Source organism: Berghia stephanieae, chromosome 7 (genome assembly GCF_034508935.2).
Source record: "Berghia stephanieae isolate SIO BIC M18660-M18661 chromosome 7, UCSD_Bste_1.3, whole genome shotgun sequence".
NCBI lineage: Eukaryota > Metazoa > Mollusca > Gastropoda > Nudibranchia > Aeolidiidae > Berghia > Berghia stephanieae.
Genome location: NC_088366.1, coordinates 279,200 through 293,442, shown reverse-complemented (window position 1 = coordinate 293,442; position 14,243 = coordinate 279,200). Strand labels below are relative to the sequence as shown.

The window sequence follows — 14,243 nt, the reverse complement described above, 5'->3', positions numbered from 1 at the left end:
TGAATATAGATCTCAATAGATTATATTTAGTTTGCAGAAATTCCTGTTTAAGCATTGAAATTCTTCGGAATTGTTTCTGAAATTTATGTGAGCCAAATTTTAAGTTGGCGTCTCTGGTCAACTTGAAACAACGGGAGGTGGGCATTAGTGAATCTGTGAATAAGGGAAATGTGGCGACTACCACTACTACTACAACCATCACCACATCATCCATACCACAACTACTACAACCACCACCACATCATCATACCTACGACTACCATTACTACAACCACCATGTAATAATTACACTTTCAGTTTTTGAAATTCCGCCGAGTGATGTCAGAAATTGAGAAATTGCTGGGAGACACATTTTGGATTGCATCACAATAAATTTTAATGAAATTTAAATTTATAGCTTATTTTTGCATGGATGCTTCTTGATCTTAGCGCTGAAAAATTTCCTCCTTTTTAGTGACCAGTCATTCTCACCCCTGTTTAATTGTAATTCTAGAACTTTTTATTATCCCATTTTCTTCCTTTTTACTGGCGATGATATAACCTAAATGTATTGCAAGCGTTGTAAAACCTTTAAAAACAAACAAGCAAACAAACTATCAAGCGCTGTGCTGTGTTTACTTTTGTTTTATTTATTAAAAATTTTTTGATACCCCCCCCCTCCAGAATGCCGCCAAGATACTGGTGAGAGAGATGGGTGTCAGCATTGTCAGCATGAGGATTGAGGATCTCAATGACGACAATGACCGTTCACCTCGGTCTCAGGTGCTTGTTGATAAGGGTACCTGTCTAGATGAAAGCGGTTTATGTAAACTCTCGATATAGTCAGATGGAATAATGGAAGGAGCAATTATTTTTTAAGAATATAAGTTAAACTATTTGAATATGATTAATGGGGGCAAAAGTCATTTGAAAATGTTTTAGTCAAACCTCTTTGGAGTAAAATAAAGTTGAAATAGATAGACTACGTGTTTGTCTGTGAACAGAGATAGGAAAGCTTTGAACCAAACTGAATATAACACCTTCATGTAAAGAACAAAATATGAAAAAGCCTTCTTCGAGTAACATTCAGAAAAACTTCATTCTTATTTTTATATAATTGTTTTTGTTGCTTTTCTGGAGAAAGGTTTTGGTTTTTTCTTTTTTTTTCAAACTGTTATATTAAGTTTTTGTTCAACACTTTTTTTACAATAAACAATTTCTAGCAGTTTAGTTCCTCCTTAAATCCAAGACTTGAATTTGTGAGTACACACTTATACCCAAGACTTGAATTTGTGATTACCCCTTACACCCAAGACTTGAATTTGTGATTACCAATTAAATCCAAGACTTGAATTTGTGATTATTAGTTAAATCCAAGACTTGAATTTGTGATTACCCCTTAAACCCAAGACTTGAATTTGTGAGTACACACTTATACCCAAGACTCGAATTTGTGATTACCAGTTAAATCCAAGACTTGAATTTGTGATTACCTATTAAATCCAAGACTTGAATTTGTGATTACCAGTTAAATCCAAGACTTGAATTTGTGAGTACCCCCTTAAATTCAAGACTTGAATTTGTGATTACCAGATAAATCCATGACTTGAATTTGTGAGTACCCCCTTGAACCCAAGACTTGAATTTGTGAGTACCCCCTTAAACCCAAGACTTGAATTTGTGAATACCCCCTTAAACCCAAGCCTTGAATTTGTGAGTACCCCCTTAAATCCAAGACTTGAATTAATGAGTACCCCCTTAAATCCAAGAATTGAATTTTTGAGTACCCCCTTAAATCCAAGAATTGAATTTTTGAGTACCACCTAAATCCAAGACATTTATTTGTGAATTCCCACTTAATCCCATGAGTTCAATTTTTGAGTATCCATGCCACTTAGACCCAAGAGGAGAATTTGTGAGCACCCTCTTAAACTCAAGACTTGATTTGTGTTTTTTTTTTTTTTCAATCTTCTTGTTTTGTTTTTGTTGTATGTCAGGTAAAGACCGAGACTGAGAGCCCAAGCCCCCCTCCTGCATCACACAATGAAGTACAGCAAACACAGGAGGATGGAAACGGTGGGTGGATTTTTTATTTTATCCATTTTCCTCAGTAAGACAACAAAAACTGAACCCAACTCTCAGATTCTTTACTATAAACTTAGTTTTTAATAATAGTAATAATAATAATTACGATAATAGTAATAGTAGGCATCCTTCCGTCTCAAGAGATGATGGTTTGCGCCCTGTATAGCTTGAGTCTCATAAGTCTTGTTGAGTGCAGCGACGGGTGTGACTCAGCAGACCAATCCTACATGGCAGTCTCTACCGCAGTTGTTGCACACGTAGTTTGACTGTGTGTTTGGTGTTTGGATCTGCTGCCTCTCTTTCCTCCTTGCTCTCCTCCCCTCAAACTTCTTCTTACTCCTCTCCTCACCTCTCTTCTTTCCCTCCAGCCGCTGCGGTCGTCAGCAAGCGATTCCCATGTCATGTGTTTGAGTCGATGCCTGTCAATTTCATGTCTCATTTGCAGACATCATAGAAGCGAAGAGCTGAACGACCAGTTGGTCGCTGTCCAGAAGCTAGTTCACTATACATGATGTCTTTGGGTATACGTCCATCTTCCATCTTGTGTACGTGACCAAGTCATCGCAAACGTCGCTGGCAGAGCATGAGATGCATACTGAGGGAGTTTGCTCTTTCTAGCACTACATTGTTAGTGAGTCTGTCCTGCCACCTGATGCCACGAATTCATCGTAGACAGCGAAGGTGGAAGTTTTCCAGGTGGTTCTTCGGACATATGTTGTCCAGGATTCACTGCCATACAGTAGGCTACTGAGTACACATGCCTGGTAGTCTTTCAGTTTGGTGTTCAAAGTGAGTAAGTTGTTGGTCCACACTCTCTTGCTCAGTTGTGCCATGACAGCGGCAGCTTTGGCGATGCGCTTGTCTAATTCTGCATCAAATGATGGTTGTGCCCAGGTATGTGAAGTGATCAGTGACTTCTAGCTCCTCGTTGTCAATGGGAATTGCTGGTATAGAGATGACATCCTGACGCATTACATTTGTTTTCTTGATGCAGATCGTCAGCCCGAATTACCTGCATGTGTGGGAAAACCTGTCCATCAGCCGCTGGAGGCGCATTGAGGTGCATCATCTGCAAATAGCATTTCCCTTATGAGGACTGTGCGGACCTAGGTCTTTGCTCTCAGCCATGCCAGATTGAACAGCTTCCCATCACTTCTGGTATGTAAGTGGACTCCGTCTTGGGACTCTTTGAATGCAAACTTCAGCAGTAAGGAGAAAAATATACCAAAGTCGGTGCAAGGACACGGCCTTGTTTCACGCCGCTGCGCAGGGGGAAGTGTTCAGAGGCTCCACCGTCGTAGCTGATTGTGCCCTTCATGTCGTTATGGAAGGAGGCAATGATACTAAGCTGCTGTGGAGGACAGCCAATCTTCTTTAGCAGCTGGAAAAGGCCCTTCCTGCTAACAAGGTCAAATGCCTTTGTCAGGTCGTAGAGGGGCATCTGCTGTTCTCTGCATTTCTCCTGAAGCTGAAGTACTGAGAAGATCATGTCCACTGTCGACCTCTTGGCTCTGAAGCCACACTGCGACTCTGGGTAGATACGTTCGACGAGGATTAGTAGAGAGATCACCCTATAGTTATTACAGTCACTACGGTCTCCCTTGTTTTTGTAGAGGGTGATAATCTTGCGTCGCACATATCCTGGGGTACCTTGCCTTCTCTCCAGCAAAGACACAGGAGTTTATTGGTTCCAAGAGGGCTGGCTTTCCACATTTGATGATTTCGGGTGGAATGCTGTATTCACCGGGTGCTCTGCCACAGGCCAGATCATCGATTGCTTTGCTGAGCTCCTCCATAATTGGTTCTGCGTCTAGCTCTTCCAGTACCGGCAGTTCTTCAATTGCGTCTAATGCTTTTTGGGTGATAGAGTTTTCTCTGGCATAGAGTTCCAAGTAGTGCTCTACCCATCTTCCCATCTGCTTGTCCTTGTCTGTGATGGCTTCCCCTGTCTTTGATTTAATAGGCGCAGTTTTCTTTGTAGATTTGCCTGTCGCCTGTTTGATGCCCTCATACATGGCCTTATGTTGCCACTGTTCGACGCTTGTTGGATGTTGTCCGACAACTGAAGCCAGTAGTCGTTGACACGTCGTGCTGTTTGCTGTGCTTTGCTGTGTGCAGCTCACAACGCCTGCAGGTTCCTCTGACTTGGTTACATTTATAGCTGATAAGTGCGCTGTGCTCAGCATCAATGACTGGTTCCATCTCAGTGATACTGGCTTCAAACCAATCATTGTTCTTTCGCTCCTTTTTGCCGTATGTCAGAACTGCAGTGCTGTAAATGACGTTTCTAAGAGAGTTCCAGCTGTTCTCTGCGTTTCGTTCTGCTTTTCTATGATCTGTGTTGAGAGTCTTCTCAAGTTGTTCGTTAAACTCTATGTTCTTTTCCCGGTCAGCTGTCTTGCTGATGTTGATCCTGGGCTGGCCCTTTCTCTTTGAGTGATCAAGTTTCTTTGGTGTCAGTTTCACCCTTGTGGTAGTCAAGGAGTGATCGGTGTCGCAATCAGCACTTTGATAGGGCCTGGTGTTGCAAACATTGTTTAGAGAATCGTGCTTAGTGATGATCATGTCCAGCCAGTGTTTTGACCTTGGATGTATCCATGACACCTTGTGACATGCCTTGTTCTGAAAGTAGGTGTTCGTCACGCATAGTTTGCGATAGCAGCAGAGTTCAAGAAGCCTCTGACCATTTTCATTCATCTTCCTATGCTGTGGTGCCCCAAAACGGTTGGTCATGATTCTCTGTCGGCACCAACACGCACGTTGAGATCGCCAAGAAGGTAGATGTGCTCCGATTCTGGGATCTTGTTGACAATGGCGTCTAATGACTCATAGAATTGGTCTTTTACTTCAACCGAAGCTTGCAGTGTTGGGGTGTAGACGCAAACAAGGTTCACCGAGCCCTGCATGGATGACAGGCGCAGCTTTAAAATTCTCTCTATGGCGTCTGTTGGCGATTCGATCATGCCTAGCAGTGTATGACGTACTGCAAATCCAACACCGTGCTCCCTCACTTCTTCTGTGCCTTTTCCTTGCCAGAAGAATGTATAGTGTTCCTCCTTCAGGGATCCCCTCTCTTGGAGTCGCGTTTCCTGCAAGGCTGCTATGTCAATGTTCAGTCTGTTCAGTTCACGATCAATCACTGCTGTTTTTCGAGCATCGTCCATGACCTGAAGGTCATCTGTCAGTCCTGAGCGCATGATTCTTACATTCCAGCTTGCTAATCGAAAAGCTGGGGACTTCGTTTTCTTTTTCCTTTGCTTGCCTGGTACACAGTTTAACGATCCACTTGTCAAGCTTGCAAGCTCTAATCTTCAGGCACCCTCTGAAGCAGGCAGATCGTGGGGGGTCAACACCTTTCTGACTGGGGGATGACCAGTAGGATTACGATGATCCCTCCCACCGTCGAAGACAACCCGTAGCGTCCAACTCTACGCCAATCGAGCAAGGACTTATCACTCGTAGACTGCTGTCTTCCGTGTTGTTACTCTTCACCGGTGAAGGTGAGACTGGAGTGTCTTCTCCAGGGCGCTGCCTGGGCAAAGTAATGTGGAGATCCTGGGCTGCCCAGAAACCAGAACCTCCCTCTCTTCCTCCCTGGTGGTGTGGTTCAAAGGATCGCACAGCGATACGTTTGGCATCAGTTTGGATGCAGATTTCTGTAAGGTTTACTCCTTAGCCTTTCCTCCTCCCGAAGGTATCCACAAGGCAGTGGAGCCATACATCAGTGGCTGGAGTAAGTATGAGTTATAGGGGTAGATTAAGAAAAGTAAGGACATACAGAAGACACCACACTACAGAATGAGTGTGAGGTGGGTGGGTGAGGAGCAGAGCGTGTACCACTCACCCGTGGGTTCTGTCTCGTGCACCTTAAGAGGAAGGGGTCCCACCTACTCCCTTACCCGGTTATACCGCCATGGACTCGGTCACGCCCATAACAAACTCAGTAGAAACAGGGAACACCACGGGAAGGACACAATAATACATGAGAGGCCATATGCAGTAATCTCTGTCAGACAGTTTTACGCTGCGATCAATGCACCTGGAAATGAGAGGTGTTGGGTTTGAAATGCACATCAATTTCCTTTCAGCAAGTGGGACGTCCGGCCCAGACCTCGCAGCTCCCCAATAATAATAATAATAATAATAATAATAATAATAATAATAATAATAATAATAATAATAATAATAATAATAATAATAATAATAATAATAATAATAATAATAATAATAATAGTAGTAATAATAATAATGATGATGATTATGATAATAATAATAATAATAAAAATAGTAATGATGATGATGATAGAACTTTATTGTCCAAGGCATTTTAGCATCTGAATCAAAGGGACATAATACCATTTTGAACTTATGGGTCCCATTACAAAGGGAAAAAAAAAGAGAGAGAAAACCTGTTTTCTTGAACTTGAAGGAGACAAAAAGTGAATAACTCGTCATTCAGGACTATTGGGCGCATAGAGCGGGAGTTTATCCCTGTCTCTGTAGCATGGAACAGATAATAGATAATAGCGATTGCTTTCTACTCTTTGGATAGGATTAGGATGGAAGTCTATGGCTTAGTACTTTCTGCCAGATCTAACAACTAGCTACCCACTCACTGCCAGGTGGACTGTGGGATCAGGAAAAAAAACTCAGCGACACCTGGGTTCAATCTCGGTCACTTTGTGTTCAATGTGTCAGGGCTGAGAATCTTCCGTCTCCGCCCATCCCCATCACAATTCCTCCTTTTTAAATATCTTTTTTGTAAACAGTGATTTTGAGAATTTCTCAGAAATTTCCGCTGAATTTGCCGTGTCAAACATTTTCCTCAAAACCGCAAAATCACCATTATGTCTTATGTCATATTTTGACACATGTGCTCTCTCTCTCTCTGTCTCTCTCTCTCTCTGTCTCTCTCTCTCTCTCTCTCTCTCTCTCTCTCTCTCTCTCTCTCTCTCTCTCTTCTCTCTCTCTCTCTCTCTCTCTCTCTCTCTCTCTCTCTCTCTCTCTCTCTCTCTCTCTCTTCTCTCTCTCTCTCTCTCTCTCTCTCTCTCTCTCTCTCTCTCTCTCTCTTTTTTAACCATCCATTAAATCATCTGGTTATACAGAGATAATATATTAGAATAAAGCAATGGTGATTGGCTTAATTTACTCTTCTTTCTTTTTACCTTTGGGCTATGGCTTTAAATTTGAGAGATTCTTGGGTTGTATTTATAAGCTGAATAACCACTAGGTTTCGGTAACAAAGATCTTGAAGCCTGCTTTATAAAGTAAAAATCAAAACGAAACAACAATTTTTGGCCTTTTATTTGAATAGCATTGTAGGCCTGTAACATGTGGAAAGGACAATTCATTAAATGTTTACAAAAAGTATATTTATGTCTAATGATAAGAATGTATTTATACTAGTAATAGTAATATATTACATAATACTAATACAAAACTATGTTCCTGTTATTTTTACTCTTCGCTTGTGTTTGATCGCTAGAACGAGACATTTTCCTCCTTTTTGACAAATTGCTATTATCATCACTGAATAAAAAAACACTCACTAAAACCGCTACATCTCTACCACCACTACTATTACAACCACCACCACATCATCATCCCTACCACCACTACTACTACAAATAACACCACATCATCCCTACCTACTACTACAACTACCACCACATCATCATTCCTACCACAACTACTACAGCCACCACCACACAATCATCTCTAAGACCACTACTACTACAACCACCACCACATCAACCCTACTACCACTACTACAACCACCAGCACATCATCATCCCTACCACCACTACTACTACAACCACCATCACATCATCCCTAGTACCACTACTACGACAATTAACACCACATCATCCCTACCAACACTACTACTATAACCACCACAACATCACACTTACCACCACTACTACAACTACCACCACATCATCATTCCTACCACAGCTACTACAACCACCACCACACAATCATCCGTACGACCACTACTACTACAATCACTACCACATCATCCCTACCACCACTACTACTACAACCACCACCACATCATCTCTACTACAACCACCGAATGTTTAAATTACACTTTCAACTTTTGAAATTCCACCGAGTCGTGTCAGCAATTGCTGCAAGACAAATTTTGGATCGCATCTCAGTAAATTTGAGTGAAATTATGGTCGCATGGATGGGTCATGAAGATTCATGATGAAAAATTTCCTTCTTTTTTTTGTGACCAGTCATTCTCACCCCTGTGTGTCTGCTCTACCAATTGAGCTATCATGACTCCTGGAGGAATCAAAACGTCTCAAATAAAACATTGTCAGCGGTTGTTTCTGTTTTAAAATTATTACTTACACCCTTTGTAACGGCACCAATAGATCCTGTCGCCTAGGCATTCCATAAAGGAATATAGATAATCCATCAAACAAGACGTCTGATGTCAACAGGAATCACCCATGTTGTCCTAGTGAGAAAATTGGGGTTAATTATCTTGTTCAAGGAAAAAAACGAAAGTGCTTGAACCGGGCTCGAACCTGGGACATTCCAGATCACAGTGCAATGCTTTAATTACTCAGCCACTTTTTAAAAGTTATTGATTTAAAAGAAAATATTCTTCCATGTTTAGTGATTCGTTACTCCAAGAATGAGCTGTTGGCTTTGAGTGATTGTGAGGCTGCCAGACAAGCCCCAGCCAATTGGAATATCCTGATACACACACACTCAGACTGTTGTCTGCCTGCTGACAAGGTGAGCCTGCCCTTTCTTATTTGTGAGGCTAGCTGATAAAACCTTCGGCAAGCTTCGATTTGAGATATGAACCAAAATTGAAGATAGCAACAAATTTTGTTCAGAAAAACATTCATAACTTGGGTTTCAATAGACATAGAGAGAAAATTGTAAGTGGTAAATGATCAGAAAGATGTGGTCTACACCACTGCATATATAACTCAATTTATGAAATTTGCGCATCTTTCCAGGTTTTCTCAGCCAGCCACACATTTATTACTTATTCCTCCTTCATCCACCTACAACATCAGCAGGCACGCATACTACTAAGAAAAATCCCAAGAACTTCAAGTTTTCCACTTCACCCCCAGAGTGATATTAAATTTTTTAAAAACACTAAAAAAACTAGAACATTTCTATAGCACAATATTCCCTAAACTTGCTCAAAGTGCTTCACAAGGGGTTCCTCGCCAACAGCAACACTTAACGTGTAGGACATGACATGACGCTTGCTAGGCGATATTACAGTTTTTCTGGACAGAGACACTGTTATCAGCCAGGTACTCATTTTACACCAAAAGTGAGAGTCAAACCACCAGACCACATAGAGGTCTTTGATTCAATAAAACTTGTTTGAAGACAAAGTTCTAGTGCCAGAGTTAGTATGATATAAAGGAGTCTGAAGCATTATTTTATGTATAAAGGACAAGTTGGGAATTTGTAAGGCATTTCTAGTGTCAACTACTCTGGATTCCCCCCAGATAAGAACTTTTATCCCCCCCCCCCCCACTTAATAAGCTATGAGTATAACAGCTTAAAAAAAGAAAAATATACCAAACACAGAATGTTTCGGGCTCAACACTCTTCTTCGGTCCACAATAAATACATAATTATATTATTAAACAAAACATATCTGTCTTTTTATGTAATATATTTATATTTTTATTGTTTTTTGTGTTGTTGGCTGAAGAATGGTTTTGAGCCCGAAATGTCCTGTGTTTGGTATTTAGTTCTTTTTTCAAGCTGTTCTATTCTATTCATTTTTGTCTATGACTTGTGACAGTCCACAGCTTCCAGCAGCTTTGTATCAATTTGACAAAGGGTCACACACTTTTACCAATCACTCTGTTTTGAATGAAAGGATGTTTACTTTGAAAAAAAAATAAGACGACCCTTGCTTAAGATTACTTTTTTTTCTGGTTCCAAGTTAGTTCATTTTAAGTAGACTCCAATTTATATTATTACTCTTGAAAACTACAAACGTTTCCAATTTCTGAATAGCTGGTCTACATTATAAGGTCCCAATTGATTTTATTCTTTTTTGTTTTTTTAAAAAAGTTTTCTTTTCTTAAATTCAATCTTGGACACGATTTGTTTGGAAATCCATTTCCTTTCAGACGAATGAATATTTTGAGCCGATTGATTTCCACGCCCATGACGGGACCCTGGTGATGGAGGACAGACGAATCAGGGACAGACGGGATAGAGGGGAAAGGGAGACTGCAGGGAGATAGACAGCCGATCGTTTTGTTGGTTGTCAGGATGGAATCATTACCAACATTTGACACTTCGGATATCAAAATTGTGGGGGTCCATGTTCGGACCCACCTGCACGCTAAGGGTGGATGTTTGTACAAGTTTTTTCTCAGAAATGTTTCCAGGTTAAGATTTACATGACCTATTCTTATAGTGCTGGTTTATTATAGATGCAATAGGAGCAAATCACTCTTGAAATTCTCTAAACAAGGGAGTCCAAAAACATGTGCCATGTCGGTATTCATTTTTTGGGGGGTTTCCAAACCTCCTCTATAAATATCAAAGCCATTGAATTCATGAAAGCAATACTGTCTGTCTTCAGTTCTAAGTTTGCAGATTTCAAATGCATATTGACATGGGTACCAGATTGTCAGCTTTTTAGAAATCCTGATATTATATGTCTGGCCAGCTATTTAACAGTTTGGCTGGCTGGTTAGTGTGTTCCATTTATGATGCAAGTTTGTTGCGTTTTTTTGGTTTTATGTATCTCCAACTTTGTTATAAAATAGCTAGGTCTTGCAGGTTTTTCCCAAAATATTTTCGTCTTTCAAGTTTTATAAACCCCAGATGCTGACACTCATGTATAAAGTTATAACTCTGAATTAAGTTTTTAAGTTATTGACTCCTGTGAACTTGCCCATAGAGACTTCCTTGTTCAGAGGACTTCAACTACAATATATATAAAGGGAGACAAATTGCCTGCCACGGCTGACCATCCGTGGAATGTCTCTTGAGTTATCCTCCCACTTTCCATCAGAATGATTACCATTCCAAAGAAACTCTTAAGATGATGATTTGATAATCTTTCTCAATGTCAACAGGAATTCAAATTGAATGACATTTTGCTCGCTCATTCTTGTAAACACGAGGAGAGTTTTTGATTTCATAAATATTACATTTTAAGATTGGTACTCATTGCAGTTTTTTTGACATTTTGTTTTGGATAGAATATCAAAATAAGATTTTTAACAATCTGTTTCCTTTTGTACATCTGAGTAGTAGTAGTAGTGGTAAGCCTCGCAGTCTGAATGACGCTTGCTGAGAATAGTGTGAATCAGTCGCAGATTTTTGAAACCTCGATGAGTATAGCTGCTCTCTCCATCCAAGATGATAATTGTTTCCATTGGTCACAGTCCTGCACATCTGAATTTTCATGTCATGTTATGATTATGATTAGTATTAAGTTTTTACTTATTTGATGTAAGACGCTATGCAATGTTTGGCATTGTGTTCATTCTCTCGGGGAAATGTTGGAATGGTTTTCCATAAAAGTCAAAATATAGATAGATCACCACACTTATGCTGTAATTTTAATAACTTCCTCTACCCTTCCCCACACACGCACACCCCACACTTCAATGCTCATCTCAGCAGTAGGAACAAGTTTGAATGTTTATAATTACAATGTCATTTTGGCCACAGTGAGTCATCATTCCACAGGTTATATCTTATAAGATCAAATTGTTTTCTAAAAATTTCTGATGAAATACGTACGTGCATCTTGAAATATCGACACAAAAAGTTACCTGAAGTATTAAACTGTGAAATCCATGATAATATCAATTTTGTCAAATAACCAATTGTCTATTTAATTTCAGGTCTGATAACCCAAATTGTTATGGGGCTCATTGTTGTAAGGAAAGCACTCACAAACCAATACAAAGTATTGTCCATTACAATAATGTTAAATTAGGCCCACAATTACATTTGGTTATCAGACCTGCCAATATGTGCGCGTTGGCAATAATCCATTTTCTTCTGGTATTTAAAAATAGATATGATAACTACTGAATTATTGTTACGTTTGTTTTGTTGTTTTGGATTTCATGATGTTAATATGACTATATGTGACAACAATACACATGTGATCTAAGACTGGTGAAAGGATTTCATCATATCCAGAGAATAGATTTATTTATGTGTGCTTCTACTTGCTTTATTAATATATGGAAGATAAACTTTTTTTTTTTTATATGTTGAAATGGAGAGGATGCTTTTTGCTTCAGTCCACCCACTCTTAAGTAGAGGGAATGATGTGACCTGTGTTGATGATATGTGTTGTCCCTGAATGCTGGTAAACATGTTGCTTCGGTTCACCCAATCATACATAGAGGGAATGACAATGACCCATGTTGATATATGTTGTAAAATAACAAGAAATGAAGTGAGTAGAAAAGTGCCAGAAGACAACAGCAAATAAAAACTTTGCAGCAGCAATGGGGGTTCGAACCCACGACCTTACTGGTACGACAACTCTGCCTGGCCGGGGAGATGTAGAGTCAATAACAAAGACAGATAACATGGACGTTTTGGGTTTCCCCTTTATCGAGAAAACACAATGAATGAACCGAATAAGAGATGTGAGAATGGCTAAGGGAGTGGTCTGAATCATTCATCATGTGTGTAGTGTTGTACAGTTGTAATCATTCATCATGTGTGTAGTGTTGTACAGTTGTAATCATTCATCATGTGTGTAGTGTTGTACAGTTGTAATCATTCATCATGTGTGTAGTGTTGTACAGTTGTAATCATTCATCATGTGTGTAGTGTTGTACAGTTGTAATCATTCATCATGTGTGTAGTGTTGTACAGTTGTAATCATTCATCATGTGTGTAGTGTTGTACAGTTGTAATCATTCATCATGTGTGTAGTGTTGTACAGTTGTAATCATTCATCATGTGTGTAGTGTTGTACAATTGTACAGCTTTATTGATAAATTCATGTTTTCATCCTCACATACTCATCAAAACCAGCACACCGGTTTATAATGACTGGCTCTACAAATATAAAATATGCATTTTGATTATTATGGTGCTATTTCTCCACTAACCAAAGATATTTACTTGGTTTAATTCTGACAACTGCTTCATGCTCTATCAATGTTCTTTGCTATTTTATTTGTTCATTATGTGAACCTTTAAGGTCTCAAAAATATCAATAACATTTACTGGTATGTACTTTTGTTGTTGTGGATTTTTTTTTTTAACACATACTTTTCTAGTTGTGACATTTTCTTGCATTTTGCAAAGGGGATGGTTAGTGGGTGGGGGTTGTCACAATGTATTTTAAAAGTTCCAACCTATGACACTGCTTTTGTTTTCCAATGAAATAGCTATGCAAGGATAACAAGGGTAAAGAGGAAATGTACTCGCCATGTCTTGGGGTCAGACAACTCTTCCAACTCAAAACCTTTGTTTTTTTAAATAGTATTTGTCACAGTGAATAATGCATCTGACCATAACTTCATAAAAGATCACCCGATTTCCTTGAAATAAAGATTTAAATGTTCAGAGGAGCATATTCTTTCAGAAAATGAAAAAAAAAAAATGCAAATCCAAAATTTTCATCTTCCGACTGATTACGTCATGCACTGACACATTTAGTTTCGATAAGGATGCGGCCTATCTTCCATTTTACATGGTTTCATTGGGAGTCTGACCTACAATCTTATTGCTGTTATCGGACACTATGTGAAAGAAATCAAGCAGTTTCTACCAACTTCCTGTTGATCAGCCATCTTGATTTGTGTAATCAAGTTGGTTATCATTAACTCTTGCAAGATTGCCACTTTTCCCTATATTGACGGAATTCAGTCTATTATTATAAACCCTCAGTCTATTTTCCAATCACCTGATTAATGGAGTACAGCGCTAAGAAAGGGGGTCACAATGTGTTAGCGTATAACAAAGGGGGTCACAGTCACGGTGTTAGCGTATAAGAAAGGGGGTCACAGTCAAGGTGTTAGCGTATAAGAAAGGGGGTCACAGTCAAGGTGTTAGCGTATAAGAAAGGGGGTCACAGTCAAGGTGTTAGTGTATAAGAAAGGGGGTCACAGTCAAGGTGTTAGCGTATAAGAAAGGGGGTCACAGTCAAGGTGTTAGCGTATAACAAAGGGGGTCACAGTCAAGGT

The 14,243-nt window shown here is 39.7% G+C and overlaps 1 protein-coding gene across 3 annotated transcripts in view; it reads left to right on the top strand.

Annotated features, from left to right (window-relative positions):
* LOC144976308 (uncharacterized) overlaps positions 1 to 13,290 on the top strand; it is a 30,977-nt gene extending 17,687 nt beyond the window's left edge. For all 3 annotated transcript variants that reach the window (XM_078920500.1, XM_078920501.1, XM_078920502.1), the window contains 4 exons: positions 664 to 762; positions 1,977 to 2,055; positions 8,696 to 8,817; positions 10,194 to 13,290. In XM_078920500.1, coding sequence (XP_078776626.1) covers positions 664 to 762; positions 1,977 to 2,055; positions 8,696 to 8,817; positions 10,194 to 10,310 — 417 coding nt within the window. In that variant the 3' untranslated portion in view covers positions 10,311 to 13,290. The remainder of the gene's footprint in view (positions 1 to 663; positions 763 to 1,976; positions 2,056 to 8,695; positions 8,818 to 10,193) is intronic.
* The last annotated feature ends 953 nt before the right edge of the window (positions 13,291 to 14,243 follow it).